Source organism: Gobio gobio, assembly GCF_949357685.1.
Source record: "Gobio gobio genome assembly, chromosome: 9".
NCBI lineage: Eukaryota > Metazoa > Chordata > Actinopteri > Cypriniformes > Gobionidae > Gobio > Gobio gobio.
This window is the reverse complement of record NC_137115.1, coordinates 58,760,466-58,772,965: the sequence shown is the minus strand read 5'-3', so window position 1 is coordinate 58,772,965 and position 12,500 is coordinate 58,760,466. Positions and strand designations below refer to the sequence as shown.

At 54.0% G+C, this 12,500-nt stretch overlaps 2 protein-coding genes across 4 annotated transcripts in view; one reads left to right on the top strand and one right to left on the bottom strand.

Annotated features, from left to right (window-relative positions):
• Nucleotides 1-12,481, top strand: part of fsd2 (fibronectin type III and SPRY domain containing 2) — a 38,890-nt gene extending 26,409 nt beyond the window's left edge. For both annotated transcript variants that reach the window (XM_079825132.1, XM_079825133.1), the window contains 3 exons: nt 2,364-2,496; nt 2,641-2,817; nt 11,894-12,481. In XM_079825132.1, the coding sequence (XP_079681258.1) occupies nt 2,364-2,496; nt 2,641-2,817; nt 11,894-12,149 (566 nt within the window). In that variant the 3' untranslated portion in view covers nt 12,150-12,481. The remainder of the gene's footprint in view (nt 1-2,363; nt 2,497-2,640; nt 2,818-11,893) is intronic.
• LOC307131466 (KH homology domain-containing protein 4-like) overlaps nt 12,360-12,500 on the bottom strand; it is a 28,111-nt gene continuing 27,970 nt past the window's right edge. Inside the window, exon 15 of one of the 2 annotated variants that reach the window (XM_079825135.1) lies at nt 12,360-12,500. This exon is cut by the window's right edge and continues 114 nt beyond it. In XM_079825135.1, coding sequence (XP_079681261.1) covers nt 12,481-12,500 — 20 coding nt within the window. In that variant the 3' untranslated portion in view covers nt 12,360-12,480. The other variant, XM_079825134.1, reaches the window with a different exon arrangement.

The window sequence follows — 12,500 nt, the reverse complement described above, 5'->3', positions numbered from 1 at the left end:
TGTGTGACGCGTGCTTGTGTGACGTGTGCTTGTGTGACGTGTTTGTGTGACGTGTGCTTGTGTGACGTGTGCTTGTGTGACGTGTGCTTGTGTGACGTGTGCTTGTGTGACGTGTGCTTGTGTGACGTGTGCTTGTGTGACGTGTGTTTGTGTGACGCGTGCTTGTGTGACGTGTGCTTGTGTGACGTGTGCTTGTGTGACGTGTGTTTGTGTGACGCGTGCTTTTGTGACGTGTGTTTGTGTGACGTGTGCTTGTGTGACGTGTGCTTGTGTGAGGTGTGCTTTTGTGACGTGTGTTTGTGTGACGTGTGTTTGTGTGACGTGTGCTTGTGTGACGTGTGTTTGTGTGACGTGTGCTTGTGTGACGTGTGTTTGTGTGACGCGTGCTTGTGTGACGTGTGCTTGTGTGACGTGTTTGTGTGACGTGTGCTTGTGTGACGTGTGCTTGTGTGACGTGTGCTTGTGTGACGTGTGCTTGTGTGACGTGTGCTTGTGTGACGTGTGTTTGTGTGACGTATGCTTGTGACGTGTGTTTGTGTGACGTGTGTTTGTGTGACGTATGCTTGTGACGTGTGCTTGTGACGTGTTTGTGTGACGTGCGCTTGTGTGACGTGTGCTTGTGACGTGTGCTTGTGACGTGTTTGTGTGACGTGCGCTTGTGTGACGTGTGCTTGTGACGTGTGACATGTGTTTGTGTGACGTATGCTTGTGACGTGTGCTTGTGACGTGTTTGTGTGACGTGTGTTTGTGTGACGTATGCTTGTGAAGTGTGCTTGTGACGTGTTTGTGTGACGTGCGCTTGTGTGACGTGTGCTTGTGACGTGTGACATGTGTTTGTGTGACGTGTGCTTGTGACGTGTTTGTGTGACGTGTGTTTGTGTGACGTATGCTTGTGACGTGTGCGTGTGACGTGTTTATGACGTGTTTGTGTGACGTGTGTGTGTGACGTGTGCTTGTGTGACGTGTGTTTGTGTGACGTGTGTGTGTGACGTGTGCTTGTGTGACGTGTGTGTGACGTGTGCTTGTGACGTGTTTGTGTGACGTGTGTTTGTGTGACATGTGTTTGTGTGACGTGTGCTTGTGACGTGTTTGTGTGACGTGTGACATGTGTTTGTGTGACGTGTTTGTGTGACGTGTGTTTGTGTGACGTGTGTTTGTGTGACGTGTGCTTGTGACGTGTTTGTGTGATGTGCGCTTGTGACGTGTGTGTGTGACGTGTGTTTGTGTGACGTGTGCTTGTGACGTGTTTGTGTGACGTGTGCTTGTGACGTGTTTGTGTGACGTGTGCTTGTGACGTGTTTGTGTGACGTGTGTTTGTGACGTGTTTGTGTGACGTGTGCTTGTGACGTGTTTGTGTGACGTGTGCTTGTGACGTGTTTGTGTGACGTGTGCTTGTGTGACGTGTGCTTGTGTGACGTGTGCTTCTGACGTGTTTGTGTGACGTGTGCTTGTGACGTGTTTGTGTGACGTGTGTTTGTGACGTGTTTGTGTGACGTGTGCTTGTGACGTGTTTGTGTGACATGTGTGTGTGACGCGTGTGACGTGTGTTTGTGTGACGTGTGTGACGTGTGTGTGTGACGTGTGTGTGACGTGTGTGTGACGTGTGTGTGTGACGTGTGCTTGTGACGTGTTTGTGTGACGTGTGTTTGTGTGACATGTGTTTGTGTGACGTGTGTTTGTGTGACGTGTGCTTGTGTGACGTGTGTTTGTGTGACGTGTGCTTGTGTTTGTGTGACGTGTGTTTGTGTGACGTGTGCTTGTGACGTGTTTGTGTGACGTGCGCTTGTGTGACGTGTGTGTGTGACATGTGCTTGTGACGTGTTTGTGTGACGTGTGCTTGTGTGTCATGTGTTTGTGTGACGTGTGCTTGTGACGTGTGCTTGTGACGTGTTTGTGTGACGTGTGTTGTGTGACGTGTGTTTGTGTGACGTGTGCTTGTGACGTGTGCTTGTGTGACGTGTGTTTGTGTGACGTGTGCTTGTGTTTGTGTGACGTGTGTTTGTGTGACGTGTGCTTGTGACGTGTTTGTGTGACGTGCGCTTGTGTGACGTGTGTGTGTGACGTGTGTTTGTGTGACGTGTGCTTGTGACGTGTTTGTGTGACGTGTGCTTGTGTGTCATGTGTTTGTGTGACGTGTGCTTGTGACGTGTGCTTGTGACGTGTTTGTGTGACGTGTGTTGTGTGACGTGTGCTTGTGACGTGTGCTTGTGTGTCATGTGTGACGTGTGTTGTGTGACGTGTGTTTGTGTGACGTGTGCTTGTGACGTGTGCTTGTGTGTCATGTGTTTGTGTGACGTGTGCTTGTGTGTCGTGCTCGTGACGTGTGCTTGTGTGTCATGTGTTTGTGACGTGTGTTTGTGCAGGTACGCATTTCCACCTGTTGGAGGACACAGCACACCCGAGCTTGTCGCTGTCGGCTGACGGCCTCACCATGTTCTACCTGGATGAAGATCTTCCTCTCAGTCACATGACCTTCAGCGACAGCACCTTCGCCAGGTGTCTCTCTCTCTCTCTCTCTCTCTCTCTCTCTCTCTCTCTCTCTCTCTCTCTCTCTCTCTCTCTCTCTCTCTCTCTCTCTCTCTCTCTCTCTCTCTCTGAAGCGTGGCCATCCGCTCATGACGCTGTGTGTGTGTGTTGCAGGTGTGTGGCGGTTCTGGGTGACCTGGTGCCCATCAGAGGTCAGTATTACTGGGAGATCGAGGTGGATGAAAACACAGAGTACCGCATCGGCGTGGCGTACGAGGACACGCAGCGCAACTCCTACCTGGGCGGGAACAACACGTCCTGGTGCATGAGACACATCGTCACGCCGTCCAGGTGAGTCACATGACAAACCACGTCATGACTCCAGAGATGAAGCAGTGTTTGTCGAGACAAACCTCCCAGAATGCTTTACATCTCATTAATTAAACTGATGATTGAGTGATGACAGGGATCCGGGCGGTCGTAAGCCATTGCACTCGTTACGGGTCAGGTGACCTGATAATCATGGAACTGACCTACGAGCGGTGACCATACGAGCGGTGACCATACGAGCGGTGACCATACGAGCGGTGACCATACGAGAGGTGACCATACGAGCCGTGACCATACGAGAGGTGACCATACGAGCCGTGACCATACGAGCGGTGACCATACGAGCGGTGACCATACGAGCGGTGACCATACGAGCCGTGACCATACGAGAGGTGACCATACGAGCGGTGACCATACGAGCGGTGACCATACGAGCGGTGACCATACGAGCCGTGACCATACGAGAGGTGACCATACGAGCCGTGACCATACGAGAGGTGACCATACGAGCCGTGACCATACGAGCCGTGACCATACGAGCGGTGACCATACGAGCGGTGACCATACGAGCCGTGACCATACGAGAGGTGACCATACGAGCCGTGACCATACGAGAGGTGACCATACGAGCCGTGACCATACGAGAGGTGACCATACGAGCCGTGACCATACGAGCGGTGACCATACGAGCGGTGACCATACGAGCGGTGACCATACGAGAGGTGACCATACGAGAGGTGACCATACGAGAGGTGACCATACGAGAGGTGACCATACGAGCCGTGACCATACGAGAGGTGACCATACGAGCGGTGACCATAGGAGCCGTGACCATACGAGAGGTGACCATACGAGCCGTGACCATACGAGAGGTGACCATACGAGCCGTGACCATACGAGAGGTGACCATACGAGCGGTGACCATACGAGCGGTGACCATACGAGAGGTGACCATACGAGCCGTGACCATACGAGCGGTGACCATACGAGCCGTGACCATACGAGCGGTGACCATACGAGCCGTGACCATACGAGCCGTGACCATACGAGCCGTGACCATACGAGAGGTGACCATACGAGCCGTGACCATACGAGAGGTGACCATACGAGAGGTGACCATACGAGAGGTGACCATACGAGAGGTGACCATACGAGCGATGACCACACGAGCGGTGACCATACGAGCGGTGACCATACGAGAGGTGACCATACGAGCCGTGACCATACGAGAGGTGACCATACGAGCGGTGACCATACGAGCGGTGACCATACGAGCCGTGACCATACGAGAGGTGACCATACGAGAGGTGACCATACGAGAGGTGACCATACGAGCGGTGACCATACGAGAGGTGACCATACGAGCCGTGACCATACGAGCGGTGACCATACGAGCCGTGACCATACGAGCGGTGACCATACGAGCCGTGACCATACGAGCCGTGACCATACGAGCCGTGACCATACGAGCGGTGACCATACGAGAGGTGACCATACGAGCGGTGACCATACGAGCGGTGACCATACGAGAGGTGACCATACGAGAGGTGACCATACGAGCGGTGACCATACGAGAGGTGACCATACGAGCGGTGACCATACGAGAGGTGACCATACGAGAGGTGACCATACGAGAGGTGACCATACGAGCGGTGACCATACGAGAGGTGACCATACGAGAGGTGACCATACGAGAGGTGACCATACCAGCGGTGACCATACGAGAGGTGACCATACGAGAGGTGACCATACGAGCGGTGACCATACGAGCGGTGACCATACGAGAGGTGACCATACAAGAGGTGACCATACTAGAGGTGACCATACGAGCGGTGACCATACGAGAGGTGACCATACGAGCGGTGACCATACGAGAGGTGACCATACGAGAGGTGACCATACGAGAGGTGACCATACGAGCGGTGACCATACGAGAGGTGACCATACGAGCGGTGACCATACGAGCGGTGACCATACGAGAGGTGACCATACGAGAGGTGAACATACGAGAGGTGACCATACGAGCCGTGACCATACGAGCGGTGACCATACGAGCGGTGACCATACGAGAGGTGAACATACGAGAGGTGACCATACGAGCCGTGACCATACGAGAGGTGAACATACGAGAGGTGAACATACGAGAGGTGACCATACGAGCCGTGACCATACGAGCCGTGACCATACGAGCGGTGACCATACGAGCGGTGACCATACGAGCGGTGACCATACGAGCCGTGACCATACGAGAGGTGACCATACGAGAGGTGACCATACGAGAGGTGACCATACGAGCGGTGACCATACGAGCGGTGACCATACGAGCGGTGACCATACGAGAGGTGACCATACGAGAGGTGACCATACGAGCCGTGACCATACGAGCGGTGACCATACGAGCCGTGACCATACGAGCGGTGACCATACGAGCGGTGACCATACGAGCGGTGACCATACGAGCGGTGACCATACGAGAGGTGACCATACGAGAGGTGACCATACGAGAGGTGACCATACGAGCGGTGACCATACGAGAGGTGACCATACGAGAGGTGACCATACGAGAGGTGAACATACGAGCCGTGACCATACGAGCGGTGACCATACGAGCGGTGACCATACGAGAGGTGAACATACGAGAGGTGACCATACGAGCCGTGACCATACGAGAGGTGAACATACGAGAGGTGAACATACGAGAGGTGACCATACGAGCCGTGACCATACGAGCCGTGACCATACGAGCCGTGACCATACGAGAGGTGACCATACGAGAGGTGACCATACGAGCGGTGACCATACGAGCGGTGACCATACGAGCGGTGACCATACGAGCGGTGACCATACGAGAGGTGACCATACGAGAGGTGACCATACGAGAGGTGACCATACGAGAGGTGACCATACGAGCCGTGACCATACGAGCCGTGACCATACGAGCGGTGACCATATGAGAGGTGACCATACGAGCGGTGACCATACGAGCGGTGACCATACGAGCGGTGACCATACGAGCGGTGACCATACGAGCGGTGACCATACGAGAGGTGACCATACGAGCGGTGACCATACGAGCGGTGACCATACGAGCGGTGACCATACGAGCGGTGACCATACGAGAGGTGACCATACGAGAGGTGACCATACGAGCCGTGACCATACGAGCCGTGACCATACGAGCGGTGACCATACGAGAGGTGACCATACGAGCCGTGACCATACGAGCGGTGACCATACGAGAGGTGACCATACGAGAGGTGACCATACGAGAGGTGACCATACGAGCGGTGACCATACGAGAGGTGACCATACGAGAGGTGACCATACGAGAGGTGACCATACGAGAGGTGACCATACGAGCGGTGACCATACGAGAGGTGACCATACGAGAGGTGACCATACGAGCGGTGACCATACGAGCGGTGACCATACGAGAGGTGACCATACGAGCGGTGACCATACGAGAGGTGACCATACGAGAGGTGACCATACGAGAGGTGACCATACGAGAGGTGAACATACGAGAGGTGACCATACGAGCCGTGACCATACGAGCCGTGACCATACGAGCGGTGACCATACGAGAGGTGACCATACGAGAGGTGAACATACGACCATACGAGCCGTGACCATACGAGCCGTGACCATACGAGCCGTGACCATACGAGCCGTGACCATACGAGAGGTGACCATACGAGCGGTGACCATACGAGCGGTGACCATACGAGCGGTGACCATACGAGCGGTGACCATACGAGAGGTGACCATACGAGCCGTGACCATACGAGCCGTGACCATACGAGAGGTGACCATACGAGAGGTGACCATACGAGCCGTGACCATACGAGCCGTGACCATACGAGAGGTGACCATACGAGCCGTGACCATACGAGCCGTGACCATACGAGCCGTGACCATACGAGCGGTGACCATACGAGCCGTGACCATACGAGCCGTGACCATACGAGCGGTGACCATACGAGCCGTGACCATACGAGCCGTGACCATACGAGAGGTGACCATACGAGAGGTGACCATACGAGAGGTGACCATACGAGCCGTGACCATACGAGCCGTGACCATACGAGCCGTGACCATACGAGAGGTGACCATACGAGAGGTGACCATACGAGCCGTGACCATACGAGCCGTGACCATACGAGCCGTGACCATACGAGCCGTGACCATACGAGCCGTGACCATACGAGAGGTGACCATACGAGCCGTGACCATACGAGAGGTGACCATACGAGCCGTGACCATACGAGCGGTGACCATACGAGAGGTGACCATACGAGCGGTGACCATACGAGCGGTGACCATACGAGCGGTGACCATACGAGAGGTGACCATACGAGCGGTGACCATACGAGAGGTGACCATACGAGCGGTGACCATACGAGCGGTGACCATACGAGCCGTGACCATACGAGAGGTGACCATACGAGCCGTGACCATATGAGCGGTGACCATACGAGAGGTGACCATACGAGCGGTGACCATACGAGAGGTGACCATACGAGCGGTGACCATACGAGAGGTGACCATACGAGCGGTGACCATACGAGCCGTGACCATACGAGAGGTGACCATACGAGCCGTGACCATATGAGCGGTGACCATACGAGAGGTGACCATACGAGCGGTGACCATACGAGAGGTGACCATACGAGCCGTGACCATACGAGAGGTGACCATACGAGCCGTGACCATATGAGCGGTGACCATACGAGCCGTGACCATACGAGAGGTGACCATACGAGCGGTGACCATACGAGAGGTGACCATACGAGAGGTGAACATACGAGAGGTGACCATACGAGCGGTGACCATACGAGCGGTGACCATACGAGAGGTGACCATACGAGCCGTGACCATACGAGCCGTGACCATACGAGCCGTGACCATACGAGCGGTGACCATACGAGCGGTGACCATACGAGAGGTGACCATACGAGAGGTGACCATACGAGCCGTGACCATACGAGCGGTGACCATACGAGCCGTGACCATACGAGAGGTGACCATACGAGCCGTGACCATACGAGCCGTGACCATACGAGCCGTGACCATACGAGAGGTGACCATACGAGCGGTGACCATACGAGCCGTGACCATACGAGCCGTGACCATACGAGCGGTGACCATACGAGCGGTGACCATACGAGCGGTGACCATACGAGAGGTGACCATACGAGAGGTGACCATACGAGAGGTGACCATACGAGAGGTGACCATACGAGCGGTGACCATACGAGCGGTTACCATACGAGCGGTGACCATACGAGCCGTGACCATACGAGAGGTGACCATACGAGAGGTGACCATACGAGAGGTGACCATACGAGCGGTGACCATACGAGCGGTGACCATACGAGCGGTGACCATACGAGCCGTGACCATACGAGCCGTGACCATACGAGCGGTGACCATACGAGCGGTGACCATACGAGAGGTGACCATACGAGCCGTGACCATACGAGCCGTGACCATACGAGCGGTGACCATACGAGCGGTGACCATACGAGAGGTGACCATACGAGCGGTGACCATACGAGCGGTGACCATACGAGAGGTGACCATACGAGAGGTGACCATACGAGCGGTGACCATACGAGAGGTGACCATACGAGCCGTGACCATACGAGTGGTGACCATACGAGCCGTGACCATACGAGCGGTGACCATACGAGCGGTGACCATACGAGAGGTGACCATACGAGAGGTGACCATACGAGCGGTGACCATACGAGAGGTGACCATACGAGCGGTGACCATACGAGAGGTGACCATACGAGCCGTGACCATACGAGCGGTGACCATACGAGCGGTGACCATACGAGCGGTGACCATACGAGAGGTGACCATACGAGCCGTGACCATACGAGCGGTGACCATACGAGAGGTGACCATACGAGCGGTGACCATACGAGCGGTGACCATACGAGAGGTGACCATACGAGCCGTGACCATACGAGCGGTGACCATACGAGAGGTGACCATACGAGCGGTGACCATACGAGCGGTGACCATACGAGCGGTGACCATACGAGAGGTGACCATACGAGCCGTGACCATACGAGCGGTGACCATACGAGCGGTGACCATACGAGCCGTGACCATACGAGAGGTGACCATACGAGAGGTGACCATACGAGCGGTGACCATACGAGAGGTGACCATACGAGCCGTGACCATACGAGTGGTGACCATACGAGCCGTGACCATACGAGCGGTGACCATACGAGCGGTGACCATACGAGCGGTGACCATACGAGCCGTGACCATACGAGTGGTGACCATACGAGCCGTGACCATACGAGCGGTGACCATACGAGCGGTGACCATACGAGAGGTGACCATACGAGAGGTGACCATACGAGCGGTGACCATACGAGAGGTGACCATACGAGCGGTGACCATACGAGAGGTGACCATACGAGCCGTGACCATACGAGCGGTGACCATACGAGCGGTGACCATACGAGCGGTGACCATACGAGCGGTGACCATACGAGAGGTGACCATACGAGCGGTGACCATACGAGCCGTGACCATACGAGAGGTGACCATACGAGAGGTGACCATACGAGCGGTGACCATACGAGAGGTGACCATACGAGCGGTGACCATACGAGCCGTGACCATACGAGCCGTGACCATACGAGCCGTGACCATACGAGCCGTGACCATACGAGCGGTGAACATACGAGAGGTGACCATACGAGCGGTGACCATACGAGCGGTGACCATACGAGCGGTGACCATACGAGAGGTGACCATACGAGCGGTGACCATACGAGCGGTGACCATACGAGCCGTGACCATACGAGCCGTGACCATACGAGCGGTGAACATACGAGAGGTGACCATACGAGCGGTGACCATACGAGAGGTGACCATACGAGCGGTGACCATACGAGAGGTGACCATACGAGCGGTGACCATACGAGCGGTGACCATACGAGAGGTGACCATACGAGCGGTGACCATACGAGAGGTGACCATACGAGCGGTGACCATACGAGAGGTGACCATACGAGCGGTGACCATACGAGAGGTGACCATACGAGCGGTGACCATACGAGCCGTGACCATACGAGCCGTGACCATACGAGCCGTGACCATACGAGCCGTGACCATACGAGCGGTGACCATACGAGAGGTGACCATACGAGCGGTGACCATACGAGCGGTGACCATACGAGCGGTGACCATACGAGCGGTGACCATACGAGAGGTGACCATACGAGAGGTGACCATACGAGCGGTGACCATACGAGAGGTGACCATACGAGAGGTGACCATACGAGCGGTGACCATACGAGCCGTGACCATACGAGCCGTGACCATACGAGCCGTGACCATACGAGAGGTGACCATACGAGCCGTGACCATACGAGCCGTGACCATACGAGCCGTGACCATACGAGCCGTGACCATACGATGGCTTTGTTTGTGCTAATGCACTGTTACCTGAGGGACCTTATATAGACAGTTGTGTGCCTTTCCACATGTCCAATCAGCTGAACTGACTCCTGCAGAAACATTTCAAGTCAGCTTTATTTATTTAGCGCTTTTTACAATGCCAATCATTTCACAGCAGCTTCACAGTGTTAAACAGGAAAATAATGCAACAGAATTTGTTTGGGCTGTACAGCCGCTCTGGAGAAAACGTGATGTCATCAGCTCATTTCAATTATCATACAGTCACAATGTAGACTTTAGATCAGTAATTTAGTTGATATGGTTAATTTAGTTTAATAATTATATTTATTTGGATATTTAGTTGAACATGTAGTGTCCCCAACTGAGCAAGTCAAGCCAGAGGCAACAGTGGCAAGGAAACCCAAACCCCATCAGGAGCAGAATGGAGAAAAATAAACCTTGGAGAAACCAGGCTCAGTCGGGGGGGCAGTTCTCCTCTGGCCAATTAACAAACAGCGTATGATTATTATTCTGGCAACTTTATAGGTCAGAGGTCATCATAGATCAGAATATTGGAACAATCGGAGTCAACACGCCGGAGACGGGTTTATTGAGATGCCGTGTCGATGAGGCAGTTTCAGGGGGAGTTTAATCACAGTCTCTCAGACACTTCAGGGTCATGTGTTGGTCATGTGTTGGTCCTGTGTTGGTCCTGTGTTGGTCATGTGTTGGTCCTGTGTTGGTCATGTGTTGGTCATGTGTTGGTCCTGTGTTGGTCCTGTGTTGGTCATGTGTTGGTCCTGTGTTGGTCATGTGTTGGTCATGTGTTGGTCATGTGTTGGTCATGTGTTGGTCATGTGTTGGTCCTGTGTTGGTCCTGTGTTGGTCATGTGTTGGTCATGTGTTGGTCCTGTGTTGGTCATGTGTTGGTCATGTGTTGGTCATGTGTTGGTCATGTGTTGGTCATGTGTTGGTCTTCTCTGGGCGCAGGTCCAGCATCTGATCTGGATACGGCCCGGATCCGGCTGACTGCAGTAAACCTCGGGATAAAACAGAGAGACTAACATTAGCGTAGATGCCATTCTTCTGATGATGTCACGAGTACATCAGGTGTTATGGGAAGTGTTCCCGGTTCCGGCTGACCTAGTTAATGCAGCCTAACAATCATTTAACTGAAAAGGTGTTTTATGTGTATGCCACAGTAAAGAGATGTGTTTTTAGTCTAGATTTAAACTGACAAAGTGTGTGTGTGTGTGTGTGTGTGTGTGTGTGTTAGTCTAGATTTAAACTGACAGAGTGTGTCTGCTTCCCGAACAATGTTAGGAAGAGTTCCAGAGTTTAGGAGCTAAATAGGAAAAGGATCGAGCTGCAGTTGATTTGGATATTCTCGGTATGATCAACTGGCCAGAGTTTAGAGAGCGCAGTCGACCTGATGAGGATAATGTGTTAAGAGCTCAAGTGCTGGAGATAAACCATTATACCATCACCCACCACACCTGCCATTATATTTAGTTTCTCCAGTGAAGAGCGTGCCGTTATTGCACATTATTGAGATTCGAGATGAAGACGGGTTAGGGCACAGCTACACTGATGCATGTCTGGAGTGTTTCTGACAGGCCTGAGATCAGGCGGTTGACCGTCACATGATGACCCTGCTCTTCTTCTGCAGGCATAAGTACGAGTTCCTGCACAACGGCTGGACGCCGGACATCCGCATCACAGTGCATCCGCTGCGGGTGGGCGTGTTCCTGGACTCCAGCGCTGGGGTTCTGTCCTTCTATAACGCGGATCTGCAGCAGCACCTGCACACCTTCAGCTGCCACTTCCTGCACCACGCCCACCCCTGCTTCGCCCTGGACACCCCCGGGGCGCTGACCCTCCACACCGGCCTGGCCACGCCCACACCTGTGACCAGAGCTGAATAAAGGCCACGCCCACACCTGTGACCAGAGCTGAATAAAAGCCACGCCCACACCTGTGACCAGAGCTGAATAAAGGCCACGCCCACACCTGTGACCAGAGCTGAATAAAGGCCACGCCCACACCTGTGACCAGAGCTGAATAAAGGCCACGCCCACACCTGTGACCAGAGCTGAATAAAGGCCACGCCCACACCTGTGACCAGAGCTGAATAAAGGCCACGCCCACACCTGTGAGCTGAATAAAGAGACGTAGCATCTGTGTGGCTTTACTGCTTTTATTCCATAGGAACAGTCAAACATGTGATGAAATAAAGTCTGAGGCGGAGTTGTGTGTTCAGGCCGCGCCCTTACTGC